This window comes from Aedes albopictus, chromosome 3 (genome assembly GCF_035046485.1).
Source record: "Aedes albopictus strain Foshan chromosome 3, AalbF5, whole genome shotgun sequence".
Lineage (NCBI taxonomy): Eukaryota > Metazoa > Arthropoda > Insecta > Diptera > Culicidae > Aedes > Aedes albopictus.
The window spans coordinates 286,011,898-286,028,804 of record NC_085138.1 but is presented as its reverse complement, the minus strand read 5'-3'; the positions used below and the strand labels follow the sequence as shown (position 1 = coordinate 286,028,804).

At 40.7% G+C, this 16,907-nt stretch overlaps 1 protein-coding gene across 13 annotated transcripts in view; it reads right to left on the bottom strand.

The window, feature by feature from the left end:
- Positions 1-16,907, bottom strand: part of LOC109418806 (rab11 family-interacting protein 4) — a 365,611-nt gene that overhangs the window by 36,502 nt on the left and 312,202 nt on the right. For 6 of the 13 annotated variants that reach the window (XM_062861156.1, XM_029857142.2, XM_029857145.2 and 3 more), the window contains exons 2-3: positions 11,754-12,626; positions 3,935-4,069 (exon numbers count right to left, since the gene is read on the bottom strand). In XM_062861156.1, coding sequence (XP_062717140.1) covers positions 3,935-4,069; positions 11,754-12,452 — 834 coding nt within the window. In that variant the 5' untranslated portion in view covers positions 12,453-12,626. The remainder of the gene's footprint in view (positions 1-3,934; positions 4,070-11,753; positions 12,627-16,907) is intronic. The other 7 variants (XM_062861163.1, XM_062861160.1, XM_062861162.1 and 4 more) reach the window with 2 other exon arrangements.

Sequence of the window (16,907 nt, the reverse complement as noted above, 5' to 3'; positions counted from 1 at the left end):
TTTCGCAATAGCGAAGTCGCTTAAGTTGAACAAAGCTCCGGGTCCCGACAGTAACCACCAAGACGGTCATCGAGGCCAGCCCTGGCATGTTCAGAACGGTTATGCAGATGTGCCTAGACAGAGGCGAATTTCCAGAGTGGTGGAAACAGTGTTGCGAATACTTACTTGCGAAAAGTTATACTCACTTGCTTCTATCTCAGTCCAGCAGCATGCTATCAGAAAAATGATGTTTGAAAAGATTTTAGATTGTAGTTTAATCTAAAAGTTTGCCGAATAAACTAAAGGTCGCAGACGCATACCAAAATCGTGAGAGAGCTGTGAGCACAATGTGAGTATAAATTACACGAATTTTACTCACCTCGTACTCACACCTAACTCACAACTTTGGTATGCGTCTGCGACCTTTACTTCATTCGGCAAACTTTTAGATTAAACTACAATCTAAAAGCCCTTCAAACATCATTTTTTGATAACATCCTTCTGGACTGAGATAGAAGCAAGTGAGTATCACTCTTGCAAGTGAGTATTCGCAACACTGGGTGGAACAGGCAAAGATTGGTTCTACTGCCTAAACCCGGGAAGCCACCTGGCGACCTGACGGCAAACAGACTTTTCTGTCTTCTGGACACCACCGGAAAACTGTTGGAACGGATTATTGTGTCGAAACTGATGGTCTATACCGAGAAACCTGATGACTCTGGCCCTCGGATAACCAGTTCGACTTCCGGAAGGGTCGATCGACGGTGGACGCTATTACGCCTGCAACCAAAACGGCCGAGATAGCGTTCCAAAAGAAGCGAACTGGAATCCGCAACGGCGCTGTCGTCACGCTGGTCGTAAAGAATGCGCTCATCAGCGTCAGCTGGGCCGCTATCGAGTGCGCCATATACCAGCTAGAAGTCCCGTATGGCCTATGCCGAATACTGGATAGCTACTTCCAGAATAGGGTGGTCATTAGTATGGGACAAATATAAAATTCTCGCTCCAGTCGACTTTTTTTGATTCCATTTATGTCCCATATGAACTGTGCAAAATTTCAGCGCAATCGGTGAAACTATATTTTAGCGCAAGCGGTTCAAATTTATCATAGGATTTACTATGGGAAAAGTTACACTTTCAGAAAAAAAATCCCAGAGGTCGTCCCTTGTCCCCTTAATTCAAATCGATCAATGCTTCTTGTAAAAAATCATTTATGAAACATTCCTTCGAAGACCGCAAAACAATTGGATGCTAGTGGAAAAAGTTATTGATTTATTACCGATTAGTGATCCAACGAACGGCTTTTTGTTTTGTTTTATTAGCAGCACTGTAGCAGCTGCCTTGGCTGATGCTGTTTCTGGGGGTGGCGATGCCTCCCGCCACCCCATGCAACAACGGCAGCAGTAGTGCTGCTGATAAAACAAAACAATAAGCCGTTCGTTGGATCACTAATCGGTAATAAATCAATAACTTTTTCCACAAGCATCCAATTGTTTTGCGGTCTTCGAAGGAAAGTTTCATAAATGATTTTTCTACAAGAAGCATTGATCGATTTGAATTAAGGAGACAAAGGGCGACCTCTGGGATTTTTTGTTTGAAAGTGTAACTTTTCCCATAGTAAATCCTATGAAAACTTTGAACCGCTTGCGCTAAATTATAGTTTCACCGATTGCGCTGAAATTTTGTACAGTTCATATGGGACCTAAATGGGATCTAAAAAGTCGACTGGAGCGAGGATTTATTTTTTCCATACAAGCGTGTCCCATACTAGTGGTCATCTATGACACCGAGGAAGGCGACAGGATCTACAACATCACCACGGGGGTACCTTAAGGCTCCATTCTGGGACCGATAATATGGAACGCGACGTATGATGGCGTATTGAGGCTCACGCTATTACCCTGTTAGTCGATAGAACTAACAGCAGCGCACGTAACTGGCATAGTGGAGGACTAGATGTGATCGAGACAGTTGGCACTCGTGCGCCACAAAAACGGAGATGGTAATGGTAAAAACCGCAAGTTTGAACAGGCAGTGGTCACATTATAGACAGGCGCGGAACAGGCAGAACTCAGTCTTCCAGAGGAAGAACTAGATCGAGAAGCGATGGACCGCTAAGGACACATGTAAGTTCTACGAGAAGCTGAACCGCTCGCGCAGAGGCTTTGTGCCGGGACAATCACGGGAATCTTCTCACGAGCGAGCGTGAGCATCTCAATAGCGACGTTGCAAGTATCCAAGGTGGCGTGGTCACAAATCTAAGAGTAGGTGCGCAGGACGAAAGACTTTCGGCCCCTTACATCCACAAGATTGAGGAGGATTTTGGCCGGTTGAAAACAACAAAGCCACTGGATCAGATCAACTACCAAGCGAGCTTCTAAAATACGGTAGAGAAGCACTGATGAGAGCACTACACTAGATCATTACCAAGATTTGGGAGGAAGAAGTATTACCGGAGGAATCGATGGAAGGTATCGTGTGCCCCATCTATAAAAAGGGCGACAAGTTGGATTGCGGGAACTGTCGCACAATCACACTACTAAGCACTGCCGACAAGATACTCTCTGAAATTTTATGCCACCATCTATCACCGATTGCAAAAGAGTTTGTGGGGCAATATCAGGCTGGATTCATGGGTGAACGCGCTACAACGGGTCAAACATTCGTCATCCGTCAGGTGTTGCCGAAATGCCGTGCATACAACGTGCCCACACATCACTTATTCATCGATTTTAAATCGGCAAATGATACATGGCTATGGCAGATTATACACGAATACGGATTCCCGGATAAACTGATACGTTTGATCAAGGCGACGTGCAGATGGAAGACGAGACTTGTAGAAGGCGAATGCACCACGAGCTGCATCAGCTGCTGAGAGAACCAACCATCGTCCACACTGCGAAAATCGGAGGGCAGGTCTTGTCATCAGGATGTCGGATTAAAATGGTTCTCGAGAGTTATCCGCCCGGTACTAGAAGACGTGGTGCGCAGCGAGCTAGGTGGGTCGATCAAGTGAAGGACGATTTGCAGACCCTTCGCAGAGTGTGGAACTGGAGTCGCACTGCCATGGACCGAGTAGAATAGAGACGACGGAATCTTCTAGAAATACCGTGAATACCATGTCGCACCACATACCCTGTTCATCGACTTCTAAGCGGTATACGACAGCATCGACCGCACAGAGCTATGGAAAATCATGAAGGGAATCGAATCTCCTGCGAAGCTGACAAGAGACCGATCAATGCAACGATAAACAGTGTGCAAAGGTTATGTAATGGTTTCCGTTGAACTATCCAGTTCATTTGAATCATGCCTACTATTCAACACTGCTATGGAAGGTGGTATAAGACTTTGACCATGCTTGGATAGGGCTTGCGATTGTAGAAAGTTTCCAAGATTGATGAGAAGCAGCAGCGAACCGAAATGGATGGCCGATGTTTCACTTTTTTCTATTTCAAGTTGTTGAACTAAATAAATGAATGAAATGAATAAACATAAGGCATATGATGGCTGCAAAAAAAAAAAAACATGTAGAACATGAGATGCATAAAAATCCAGATGATGCTCGATTCGCCCACTGTGCACCGCACGTTCGATGTCATCAACTTAATGGATGAAATAATCGACGGTGTGATTGTCAGCAAGCATCCGTATAAAATTGCATGGTGCAAGGGAGTTTGCTGCTGATGAAAAATGTAAATGCATTCACCACTCGGATTGATTGGTCTCGCATCGATGGGCGGTCGGTGGACGACGCGTGACAAAATATGTAGGTAGTTGACGAACGATACATAATTGTTTGAAGAAAGTGTTTCGATTGGCAACGCGCTGCTGGGCGCTTCAGTTGTGGCCAGGTGATCTTTTATGTGCATAAATTAAGTCATTAAGTCAATAAAAGTTACGGAAGCGATATTAAGTAATACATCGTCGGCGGTACACTGCGCGCGCTTACCTCTCTTAGCTGTTCCTCCAGCATGTGATAACGAGCCTGAAGCACGGCGAAATCCGCCTTCGTCCTGCTGGTGCGATCGTCAGCATTGTTCTGCGTGTCCGCCAGGTTCGTCACCTGTCGTTGTAGTATCTCTAGCTGCAAGTAAATAAACGAAACGTGCGGAGATTAGAGCTGCGTCAGTTGATAATCGTCATCTTCCTCATCATTTACACAATTGGATAGGAAGGGGAACAAGGCAATCAAATAACAAACTACACATCTAACGTAAAACTAGGTCACACTGGAGAAAGAAAGCAAATGAATCACATCCCGTACGATTGGGTGCACCAAAGTCAGCGAGACTAGTGTCTAGGTTGCGCAATTTCCCGGAGAATTTTCGAACTTATCTTGGCGATGCCTGTCTGTAACTGTGGAAATTGAATGTAACATGCGCGTTAGGTATATGCGACAAAAAGATGAAGAGCAATCAATTTCAATTTACCCTCATCTTTTTGCTGTTTGCTATGCCGTTAGATCATCATCGTCACTTCGTGTGTCAACCAAAATTGCTTCGAACTAGCTGAGCGAACAGCTCGTAGACTGTTCCACCAGCGTCAACTCTATTATGACAAATTGGAATCAGCTCATCAGAACGACGACGTGACATTCCGTCAAAGGCAGCTCTCTGGTCCATTTCCTCAAAAAGCGCAGTTTAATGAACTCTTCTATTACGTACCGACGCGACGCGAAGAAGCCGGGTGAGAAATTATCACCGCGAATAAGACAGACACACTTCAACAGCAGGTCGTTGTTGGGGCGGGCGGTGCACTTGCGTAATAATACGACACTGCGCGCGTTGTTGCAGAAGCTCACTGAACTCAACCTGTCGTTCAATTTGGCACCTTCTTTTTTTGTTTTACGATCTCTTTTTTTTGTGCAAATCATTGTCAACTCAACCCCAGACGAAGTGTCAGCATCACGATGCGATGTGAAGAGGTGGTAAAAATAACTGCCGCTACGCCATTTTTCGTCGCTACATTGGAAATGAGGTTGCAACTTGCGGGGTGTTGGAATAAAGACCAGTGACTCAAACTAGAGAAACTGATTCATGTTTACAACAGTAGACTAGTGACTTCTTGAACAACATCTGCAACCAAAACATGTTTACATAAAGCATACTCCATGATTCTTTGGTACTTTTCTGGATTAAAAAGTATATCTCATTGTAACAATACTTCTCGTTACAAATTTACGTACACTAGGTTAGCGCCAACTTAAAACCCTCGTAGACTTTTGTTCATAGTAAACACAACTTTATAAAACATAACAAAGAAAAGTATTTCTATCATTAACCAACTTTTGTATCCAGTCAAGTATCCTAAAAAAAGTAAACTTATTTAGCTTCTTGCAATTGCTACCATTTTTAAGGTCCACTGCAATTTCCCGGTTGTCTTCCAACAAGTTGACGGCTAGTTTTTTTTCCAGGAAGTTATATCAGCTCCCGAAGGCACCCAAAAAATCAGTTAAATTGGTTATAAGATGTTCGTGAATGCATGGTGGATGTGGAGTGGGCGGCAGCATTTTATACTTAGAATGCCCAACTGAAATTTCCATGAAATTTCCAGATTTTTTCCAGATTCTTTAAAAAAAATCCTGCTACAAAAACAATTCTGAAATACATTTCATCATCTAGAATTCAACGCGTTTTATGTATTTGTTTCAAGGACTCCCTGGTGATTATTTTATAAAACTCCTGAAAAGATTTCTAGTAGAAGTTATGAAAAACACTAGTAGACAGAGAAATAACTCCTCTTTCCAAGTGACGCTGGATTGCCTATGTGAGCAATGAAATACGATCCGCAGTTAGGCCTTTTTGATTATGCCAAGTGGCGAGTTCAACGTTGAAAATGCTTTGACATCCATATGCACAACAGAAACATGTGCTCAATGAACAAATTGGATTTTAACTATGAAAAAAAAATCCACGTGGGAATGGAACACACGACTCCCAGGTGAGTTCAATGCTTACGGATCTCCATGAACTCCATTTCCATGAAGAAAAGAAAAAGAAGAATGAAACCCTCCTGAAGCTCATCTGAGAAGGTATGAAGTCGTTTTTGAATGCTTCGTAACGCTTCATAGCATACCCAGGTAACTAATAAGCAGTTAAAATTGCATTTATTTAGCACTATATGCGCCTTTACTGCAGGTCATTAAATGCTAATATGCCGTATATGCGCCATAAGTGCTAATTAAATGCAGGTTTTGGCCCAATATAGGCTGATTTAATGCTTATCTTTCCTATCCCCAAAAAAACGAACATAAACAAAAATATTTTCCCCTGCGCATTTCAGTCGCTTCATATTCTTCCCTTTCTATTTTTACTCACACTCTCCTCTGAGACTTTGGGGCTGTTGTTTATTTTTGCAGTTGTTTTTTGCTGTTCCCGCTGAAATTGGGATTCGATCTCACAATCCTCTGGCTGATGATGATGCTGAACCGCGCTACAGGATGAGCTAGAAACGATCAGATGATGTGCGTTGATTTTTTGATCTTGGCTTGAGTACCACACCGGCAGTTATTTTGCTGGCCCGGACAACAACTCGGACAAGTGCTGATAATTGAACATTCCACATAATACACGATGGCATAATTTGTTTCTTATTACATGCGATTTATTTGGAAAACATTTGTCCTCTCATTGATTTGCTTCGTTGCTACCAGTAAATGATAGGACATCTGAATGGTAATGGATCCTATAGTCGTGGCACATGAGTTGAACAGTTGAAATGTGTAACAGTTTTAGCATCACTTATCTCTCTTAGCAGTTTTATGGCAATAAAGTAGCAGTTAGGATGCTTGTTAACTAAAAAATATCATGCATTTGAAATGCTACACAACAGCTGTTCGATTTTAAGCAGCATTTGAATTGCTAATACAGAGCAATTCAGCAGTCGAACTGCTACGATACAGCAGCAAGCAGATATAATGCAGTTTTATAGCTGAAATACAGCTTATTTAAATGCTTATTGGTTAGCTGGGTAGTCTATGAAGGCCCCTAAAGTTCCCGAGGCTTCCCGAAGCGTTGTGAAATCCCTGAATTGCTTTGAAGCGTATTGGAACGTTTCTGAAATCCCCTATTGAAATCCTCCTGAAGCTAATCTGAGAAGCTGTTAAGTCCCATAAAATCCTCTAAAACGACCTGAAACTCCCTCAAGTACACGCCATAGAACGCCTTGTAATGACTCTGAAACCCTCCCAAAGCTAACCAGATAGGCTGTGAAGAATCTGAAACCCTTGGAAACCCCCCATGAAACGCTTTGAAATTTCCCTGAAACCACTCTGGGACCCCTTCGCCTGAGATCATGTGAAGCCCCCTAAAAGCCCTCTGAAGCCTCCTGAAATTCCCTGAAACGCCTTGAAATGTCTCTGAAACTCACTAAAGCTCACCTTAGGACTGATGAAGCTTCCTAAAACCCATTGAAGCCCGCTCCCAAGTAACATTTTGATGACCAATTAGTCTTGTAGTGGTTTTTACAACCGTCATAAAATCTAATACCTTATGTTTTGGTTTTATGATGGTTTTCAGAAGTTCTTTTAGTCTTTTTAACTGAAAAATGTTACTTGGGCTGTAACGTCCCGAAACGCTTTTTCATGCCTTAAAGTTTACCTGAGAGTCTGTGAGGTCCTCTAAATCGTTTCTAAAGCCCTTTGAAACCTTCTCAGGGTGGCCACTCAACTTGCTGAAATAAATTCCCGGTTATTTCCCGGTTTTTCACGGTTGTTCAACAACTTTTTCCCGGGTTTATAAAAACTAATTTATATGTATGGTAAAATCGTGTCACTGACAGTACTGTTTTCAATTTTCTTACTTTTCTGAATTTAATTTCTGAAAAAGTTTTTTTTTAATTTCTTTGTATTTGTGAATTTTAACTTAATGCTAATTCTTCACACCTGAAAAAGTGGATAACTGACACTCAAAAAGACTATAAGTGGTATTCGAATGGTCTATCAAAAATAAGCATTAGAAGGCGGAATTAAGAGGTTCAAAATTGATTACACTCATCCAAAGAGAGTATTCTGTTTAGAAGGTTTGAAAATTCAAATAGGGTTTTCTGCTTAGAAGGTACATTTCTGAAAAAGGTTATTGCAGAAATTCCAAGTATAACTCTGGAAAAATATTCTAGTTGAGTCCCTAGAAAAAAATCTACCTGGTAGTCAAATTACAGAGTTTTTGAAGAAGTCAGTGCTTTCTTCATGTTGAAATGAAATGTTTTTAAATTCTTTGTAAAAAATCCTATACTTAAATTATGGCAGAGATTTCTTAATGAATTTGTGGGATAAAACTGCTTAGGCATCATTGAATAAATTTCTTGAGAATCTGGATCAATCCCTGGGGAGTCTCTAAGGGATTTTTGGATAAATCTTTTGAAAAAATTTGTGAAGGTAATCTGAGATTTATATAAATTGTTTGTGGAATCTCTGGAATAATTATCTGAGGAATACTTCCTACTGTTCACTGTTGGTTTCGTTGACAGAATACCAATGAAATACCTTGAGTGACTACTAAAGAAAGCCATTCTTAAGAAGGGTGAACATATTGTTAGAATCCTAATTTTTTTTTCAGAAATAGGTACTTGAAAAATGTCATGAAGAACTTTTTTTAGAAATTGCTGATGGATTACTTTGAATTGATCGAAAATGTATTAATGTTATTTCTGAAAAACTTACTTGAGGAATGATTCCAGCAAACCCTGGAGAAATTCCTAGTAAAATTTCTCGAGCTATTTTTGGAGAAATCTCTGGATGAACGTCTTGGATAAGCACCAAACGAAATGATGATTAACCTGGGCTTGTTAGGGGAATATCTGTAAATAAAAGAAAATCGGGTTAAGTACGGTTCCTTTGAATTCCACTAAGAATTTGCATCCTTTGACATCCACTAAGAATTTGCATCCTTTGCCACTAAGGATGCAAATTCTTAGTGGAATTCAAAGGAACCGTACTTAACCCGATTTTCTTTTATTTACCAAACGAAATGCTAGACTAATCGATGGTATATTATCTGGAGAAAATGTCCAGGTGTAGTGCATGGACAAATTCGTTATGGAATTCTTGAAGATGATCAAACAACCTGGAGGATTTCCATTATCATAGATATCTGGACATTTAAATAAACATTGGAGTAAAATGTGTATCGTTATTTGATCAGATTTTTCATAAGTAAGGTGGGACAATACATTGGCACAACATTAGCATGAGACATGTACTACCTGTCCTAACTAATCCTAGTGCAACTGGATTGATTAACCCTCCTAAGATGTTTCTTGCACCACGATGGCGTAGTGTATGTTCAGCGTGCCTGTCTGGGTCATGTTGATACTTTTAATTATCAGATTAAAAATTACTATCGTTTCAAGAGTGAACACATTGACAGAAGTCTAATAAAAAATTGGCAGCATGCAATGCAAAAGATTGGAGAGTGCATTTTCATTATCTTCATAATCATAATCTTTTGAATAAGTTTCGAAAACCGAATACGAAAAAATAATACATAATATACAGAAGAACGATCATGACCTGGTAAAGTTGAATCACAATAACATAGATCATGTTTTAGAAATAAAAAAAAATACAATAGTTCTCATAGATAAGATTATGCTGGGCTTTCAATACCCAGGAAGGTTGCTGTTCCAAACAAAGTCCCGATATTTTCCCGGTTGTTTGCGATTCCCGGGTAATTCCCGGTTTTCCCGGATGAGTGGCCACCCTGCCTTCTGAAACTCCACCTGAGACTTCCATAGGACCACTGAAACGCCTGTGAAACCCTCTTAAAGTGCTCATAAAACATCCTGAAGCCCTCAATAGTATTACAAATGTTTCAACAGAAACTTCGTGCAGAAAAAGACACGAATGCCAAAATAATGGTAAAGTGTCTTTAATAAATAATAATAATAATATGTGTAGAAATCTTTCTCTTAATAAATAATTGTGATTATTTATTATTATTCTAATAAAATGATCAGAATTTCCGTCATATTTATTCAAGCATAATTTCATTCTGCGATTTCTTCAGCAATATTAACTATCTGATGCATATTTCTATTGTGAATCATTTTCAGTGGAAACACACTAAGTAAAAATCGATTTTCGTGACGTTTAGGTCTACTGAATCATGAGAAATTTCTGAAGAAATCTGTGCGTAATTTGTAGGAAGAGTTTCAGAATTTTTTTTTTGTGGAATTTTTAAGAAGGCAATGAAGACGTTCCCTCGTTCTGAAAACCAGCAGACATAATATTCTGAGAAATATCTATAAGAATTTATAGCCGATTTATAAGAACATTTTTGCAAAAAAAAAGTCAAAACATGTCCAATTGAGTCTTGGACGAACGTTTGACAGAAATCAAAAAATTTTTCCGAGATGAAATTTAGACTGGTTTCTTAACCTTCTTCATGCATCAGCTGACGCCCACCTAGTTGAAGTGGTGCATGCTTAACGTGCCTGGCTGGGTAACAATGAACCCAATGCACGACTAGCCTTAAAATGATTGGAGTGTAGAATTAGCATTTAAGTTAAAATACACATAAATAAAAATGAAAAAAAAAACAAAATGATTACATTTTTTTCGCAATTTTCAACCAAAGTCAATTTTTCACACTATTTCACTTTCTTTTATTTCATTTTACCGAACGCGTAGAGGAATTTCAGACGAAATTCTGAGAAAATTCTGAGAAAAATCCAATAGATTTCTTAGGAAAGTTGTTCAGTGAGTAAATATAATCTTAATTTTGTTGAAAAGTCAGAAAATATGACTTCAGTAGTATCTTTCAGTATCTCTAAATTTTCTAGTGAAATTCTGAAATAAATTTCTGCAGCAACTTCATTTCAGCGAAATTTTAGTCAAATATTCGGGAAAAAATTGGAACAGGGTTGAGGTACTTCTTAATTGAGTTTTTTAATTGACTAGGTGAAGCAACCTACTAGTCACGGGAAGTTAGACTTGTCTGTTTTACAGGTCAGTCGGCATAGTTAAACTTCGTCGTACTGACTTTGACACAATGGTTCTTTCATATACCACTGGCGCTATACATCGATGAAACTTGGAAATGCGCTTTCAAAGCCATTCATCACATGAAGCATTCCTCATTGGAGCCACCATGGACCGCTTCTTTCTTTGCTCAACTTAATCGTATTTTTTTTTCTTTTTCAGTGGGATACAGCCACCCAAGGTTATGTGATCAGATGATCAGAGTTTCCTATTACACAACTACACATAGATTTTAAATTTTGAACATTCGATGTAGAATTTTATAATATGAAACATTTTTAGATCATGTGCTTACATAACTTTGGGTGACTGTACCTCACTGAAAAGACCGATTACGACAAGCACAAAAAATAAGCGATCCATGGTGGCTCCATTGAGGAACGCCTCATGTGATAAATGGATGAAGGGGTTTGAAAGCGCGTTTCCAAGGAAGAAAACTCGAAAACTATTTGAATATTGTGCGTGAGATATAGATTTGAAAAACTCTTGTTGAGGATCTGATCTAGAGACTTTGATTGATTGTCGGCTGCGTTTTACCGAGAATATTGTATCAGTGATAGCGAAAGAATATTCAATTCGATATGAAACAACCACAAAAACTTGAAAGGCGACTGCTTCAAGCCATTTCTCGTGCTTGAAGTTTTCTGAAATATGGAGCAAGAGCTGTAAAAATAAATACAAAAAATACTTGTGATGTTTTTTACTAATTTTCTCCCTCACCAATAAAAATAAGAACAACACTCTGAACACTGCAAACGAAAAGAACCCTCATAGAAAACCACAGACTTACCTGTTCGTTCAAATTATCACAAAGATCGGTTTTGATAAGGCCGTTCATTTTGTGGTTGCCGTTGCTGGACTTCAGAATGTACTTGTTCCCGAGCTCCGGGTTGTCGTTGATCAGCTTCAGATTGTTGTTGATGAGATTATTTTTGGCATTCTTCTCCTCAACAATGACCGAGCTGATCAGGTTGTTGGTTTTGTTGTTCAGCAGCTTGTTGTTCAGTATGTTGCCGCTGTTGTTGTTATTGTTTGTGAGGAGACTATTGTTGTTATTGTTCAGTTGTTGCGTTTCTAAGGCTCCGTTGTTGTACTCGTCCAGATAGAACCCGGAGTGCGGTCCGGAGGGGGGAAAGTCGTTCGGGTGAAGACTCAGGAAGGTTTCCTCGTCGATCAGCACCGGCTGATCGGGAGGTATGTAGTCGTTTAAGCGTAAATCTTCCAGACTAGATGAAGCGGTGCGTGATTGGTGTGTGTTGAGTAGCCCGCTGCTACCGTTGATAATGGCAGCAGCGGGGTCCACCATGGGGCCGACAAACTCGAACTGGCCCTGCCACATGTCGTAGTCCAGATCGAGACTGTCCGGCTGGCTGGTGGAGGATGGCGTTGCAGTGGACGTCGGCGTAGACGACGCCAGGTAGTCGACCTTCTTCGTGGAGGCCATCATCTTGAGTGGCGCTAGTTTGTCACTAAGTCGGTGCCAATTCATCGGACCGGCTGTGAGCGAGCATCATTTGCTTTGCTGGTGGGCGGCCTTTGCAGCCGTTTTCAGGGGAGCGGTAGTCCCCCTGGAATCACTTTTATCACTTCTTGCGCTATATAGGCACTTTTTTATTTTAGGGATTTCAAAACAATTTGTTCGATCACACACTACTTAAGTCTTCTGTAAGAGAATAATTAAATGCATCGTTCACTTTGTGTTTGTTTTGAGTGTTTTGGGAGGAATGAGCATTTTTTCTTCTTCTGGAACAATTATCTGGATGTGGATATGTGGATTTCTTTCTGCTTATAACGTGAATGTCAGCTGAGGCTTTGTTAATAACAGTTTACAAAAAAATCGGAGCGTTTACAAACAATAGTGATCCGGTGGTTCAGTGGAAGTTAAAAAAGATATCGATTCAAATCCTTATGCATATTATCCATGAAAAAGGTATCAATGCCAGCTATAAACGTAATCATCATCCCTCGATTATCATTTCAAACCAGTTTGCTAGCGACTATTCCGGCAAGTTGGAATTGCTCGGAAGTACCTCGAGTACCTACACTGTTTATGGAGCACCACGACGTGACTCTCACTTTCATGGTGTTCGATGGTTGGCGGAATAAGTCATTTAAGTGTACCCAACCCGGTAACCACCACCGGCCTCGCGCGCGAGATAAAGACAAAAAAGCCCATCAGATCGAGTGATCGTGGGAATCTTGATTCTACACTGTTTTGGATTGTGACTACCGGCGCGCGCGCGTGGTTGGCGGTGATTGTGCTTTGAGCTCGTTTAGGAAGTCTCTTCTGTAATAGGAGCCAGCCTACTGATTCGTTTATGATTATTGCGCTCCCTTTGGTTGGTTGGGGAAGGAAATCGATTAGATAACATTGATAACAATCGACAGTGAATCTTTGGAAAAAGTGAAAGTGCCGGAAGGTTTCAAATTACGTGAAATATGTGCTGCAAGTCTACATTGTGTTTTTGGATGACGTAATGAAATAATCTGGAATTCAATATTTCATCTGCAGTGTGGTATCATACTGCCTTATTTGTGATTATCACGAAGCAGTTGAAAAAATGCGAAGTTGTTAACCCCTAACTGAAACCCCTACACAACCATCATTAGCTCTTCTAGTTGGTAGCTTACTCACCACAAACGCAATGCCATCTCATCCGCGCCGCAACAGTTAATGAAAAGTGAATTTCCTCGCACTCAGCAATAAATTTGGAAATCATTAGGTTTAAAAACGGTCACGTGCCACACGCGAACATCTAGGGTACGCTTGATCTGGCAGTGCTGATGAACCGAGCAGCAGCGCGCGGTCGTTGTGCGCAACAAAAGCAAACGTTTTTTTTTGTTTCCACGAAAATTGAATCGCACGAACTATGATTTAGGCTATCGAAAGTGTGGCGCATAAAAGGGGCTCAGCCCTCATGCAGAGAGCTTTCGGCTGGCATGGCTGTTAATGAGATTGAAAGTGAACCGTTTATCGGCAATTTGTGGATCAAAGAAGGTCCGGTTTGAGTATTTTAGGTAGGGATTGTAATTAATGCATTTTTTACTTATTAGCTAATGATCGAATCGATGAGGTTTGTAACTGCTAATAACGAAACAACTGTTTTCGTGTCGAGTAATTGTGACTAGTAAAAACTTTAGGAAATGTAAGTGCTATAAGTGTTGATGAACTTATATTTATAGGCGAGAATGACGCCTGTTACGTGGATTACAGGCAATTTTTTTCGAGGTCAAAATGTTGTCCAAAAGACCTCTCACCAAACGCTTTTTTAACTGCAAAAAGATGAGATGATGTTCTAGAGAACATATTTGTAATACGAAACCACATCATCAAATTACATTGAAGGAGAATGTACATCCCAAATTTAACAACCTTTTTCCATATTCAACCCCTTTCAATACTGACTCAGCAAATTAGGCATTCATTCCTCGTACTGCATCTGCCACAACACACCCAATGAACCATTTCCAACAAACGTCCTTGACTGGCGTAATGGCACGCGAAGAGAATGCGCATTTAGCCCCAACCAACACCGACCACCGCGCCACACACCTGACTCGCGCGCGCACGTCCATCGCGATCACGTCAGCTTCCAGAGCTGCTTGATCACACACCCCAGAACTCATCCACCGCGCTTCGTTCACACACATTTTCCTGATTATTGCAGACGTGCAAACACCCCAAATTGCACCGGCAAAATTTGAATTTCAATTGAAAAATTACACCCGGAGACGTGTCTCGCGCTCTTGGAAACGTTGTTGTTTCACCTTTTTTTGCTGCTTTTCATATGCTTTCTGTATCTCACGTCAGGTTATATTTTCTACTGCGGAGAGGCCTTCCCTGCCGCCCGGTATATAGACTGCAGTGGACTTTTTATTGAGCGGCTATGAACAATTTTCTTTTTATTTTCTGAAACATCTTAGCTTACTTAAATGACTGCGCCGGAGCACCACACCCATATACAGTACCTGTATATGCACGATTTATTGGGCTCGGCCAGTTTGTTTGCTTGCGCGTTTTTCTTACTCTGCCTCATCTTCGGATGAAGAGTAAGATGAAAAACGAAATTCATTGAAATTGTTGCTGAAAAGTCCACCGACGCAACGAAATGAAATTCAAAAGCGAAAAACGAAAGCATCTCCGTTTTCCACCCTTGGGAATTTCCATGCCCAAGGAAATGAAAGACCGTGACAAACATGTAGAAACTGACAAACATGATGCCGACCGTTTATACTTTTCAAGCGATTGATTTGAATCATGTTCCGAACTTTTTCATTTTAAGCTCATGATAAGCGTACTACACAGCGGATCAAGAATAACAGAACGCCTTGAAGATTCAGGTTTCTGAAGTCTGTTTCACTTAATGAGTGTTTACCCAGTACTCGACATACGGTTTGAGTACGACAAGTGCTGTTTGCACTCCGCACATAAGAGCAAAGATTTCAGCCTGAAAAACGATGTTGTGTCTACAAAGTATGCAAGACTGATGTAGGCTTAGGTCACAAGAATAGACACCAGCACCAGCTCGACCTTCGAGAAGGGAGCCATCAGTGTAACATACAATGCCGTCTGAAAGACATCTCTCTAGATGACCAGATGTCCACTTTTCGCGGGAAGAAAATTTCGTGTAAATGTCCTATGTATATGGAAAATTACAAGAAATTGTAAGATCACTTGGAACAAAGACAACTTTGTCCCAATTCAGCAAAAGCGGATACAAGCCTAATTTTGATTGGATTGTACTTTCGTCGCCCTTTACCCACTGTACAATATATCGATAGGTAAATATTGCTGGAACAATAGTTGTGCTAATCCATCTGGTATATTTGGGTTTTACACACAAATTGTATCAAAGGTTCATCGGTCTTGCTTGAAGGCCATACTAGCTTTCTTGATTCTGTACTCAATGTGAGGTGTCCAGAAAAGCTTGGAATCAAGACTAATTCCAACGTACTTTACCAAGAGACGTAAAGGTAGGAAGCTATTACGGTTTCGCCTTTCCGTGAAAAGAACAATAGATGGTTAACCGAAAGGCCGTATTGGCGACACCAACTCCCAACTACCTGAAGGGCGCTTTGCATCAGGTCGAAAGGGGTGCTGATGCACATATCAACTAACAATGTTTGGCAGTCTTCAGCAAAATCATAAGTAGGAAAACCACTATTGTTGCGGTGCCTCAACAGCGCATCTGCTACGAAATTCCACAAAAGCGGCGTCAAGACCATATACCATGATCCCGCGCGGTTTCCAATATGACATCGAAAGGCACGTTGTCAAAAGCACGCTCGATATCTAAGTAAAACCCTAACAAGATTGCTTTTGAGCCAATGACCTCCCGATATCGTAAACAACTTTGTGTAAAAGAGTCACAGTGGACTTTCCAGATTGATAAGCATGTAGGTTCACATGAAAAGGCACATTAGCCAGATGAACATCACGGATGTGATGATCAAAACTGCAAACAAGTAGTTGTTTCAAAACATGTTTGAAATGATCAAATCCCTTCTTAAGCAAAATAGGATAAATCCCATCTAACCCAGAAGATTTGAAAGGAGCAAAGCTATTAAGTGCCCATTCAATCGATTCTTAAGTTATGATACTCCGAGCCGAAGCTGAAGAATCATAACTACAAGAAAAGACATCAGGTTCATCCGAAGATGTAATATCCACACATCCAGGGAAGAATCTATGACATTTCGTCGAATGACATTTGGTCGAATGACGTTTGGTCGAATGACATTTGGTCGAAAGTACATTTGGTCGAACGGACGTTTGGTCGAATGGACATTTGGTCGAAACCCATATTATGGAGTAGGAAACATATGACATTTAGTCGAACGGACAATTCGTCGAATGGACATCTGGTCGAACGGCACTAACTGATGAAAAGACACTAGACCAGCCGATGACAAAAACCGCTAGATAAGAGTTATGTGCTTAGCA